General features: G+C 47.5%; 1 protein-coding gene across 1 annotated transcript in view; it reads left to right on the forward strand.

Moving 5' to 3' along the window:
* Nucleotides 1-547, forward strand: part of LOC104843086 (chromosome unknown open reading frame, human C5orf34) — a 13831-nt gene that overhangs the window by 397 nt on the left and 12887 nt on the right. The window contains exon 2 of the mRNA XM_010585828.1: nucleotides 165-254. Within this exon, the coding sequence (XP_010584130.1) occupies nucleotides 165-254 (90 nt within the window). The remainder of the gene's footprint in view (nucleotides 1-164; nucleotides 255-547) is intronic.

Below are 547 nucleotides of genomic sequence, written 5' to 3' on the forward strand. Positions count from 1 at the left end.
GCGAGAGCGGAATCGCCGTTGCTCTCTGTAAAGTGGAGGGGCTTTCTTCGCCTCTGGTCCAGAAGAGAAGAGGAAATCGGCTTAAAATCTTTGCGCTGCGTAGAAAAACTCGCAATATGACGGGGTTGTGTTGTTCCGTTCTGTTTTTCTTTGCGCTGCAATAGGAACAACTTCTGCGTGCTCTGGACTTCCGGAACAAGTTTGCTTCTCGCCCGTACTTACCTTCACACGTTATACCTCCCGAAAGAAAAAAGGTGAGAATTACACGTGTAATGCTTCTGTGAAATAAACTTAAATTGGACTCGCGTGCCTTAGCGTGCCTGTGTATGAGCAGGCCTTGGAGATTGTCTGCAGAGTACAGTTTGGCTAATGCAGTGGCCAGCTTGACTAGAGTACTGCCATTTTAAATTACAGTTTTAACTGTTACTTACTCCTCCATTTAACACTGTCAGTCAGTATCACTACGTACTTGGGGTTTAACTGCAGCCAGCAGCTAAGCACCACGCAGCTGCTCACTCATTTCATCCCCACCCAGTGGGATGGGGGA

The sequence above is a fragment of the Haliaeetus leucocephalus genome, unplaced genomic scaffold (genome assembly GCF_000737465.1).
Source record: "Haliaeetus leucocephalus isolate CR32 unplaced genomic scaffold, Haliaeetus_leucocephalus-4.0 Scaffold120, whole genome shotgun sequence".
NCBI classification, from domain to species: domain Eukaryota; kingdom Metazoa; phylum Chordata; class Aves; order Accipitriformes; family Accipitridae; genus Haliaeetus; species Haliaeetus leucocephalus.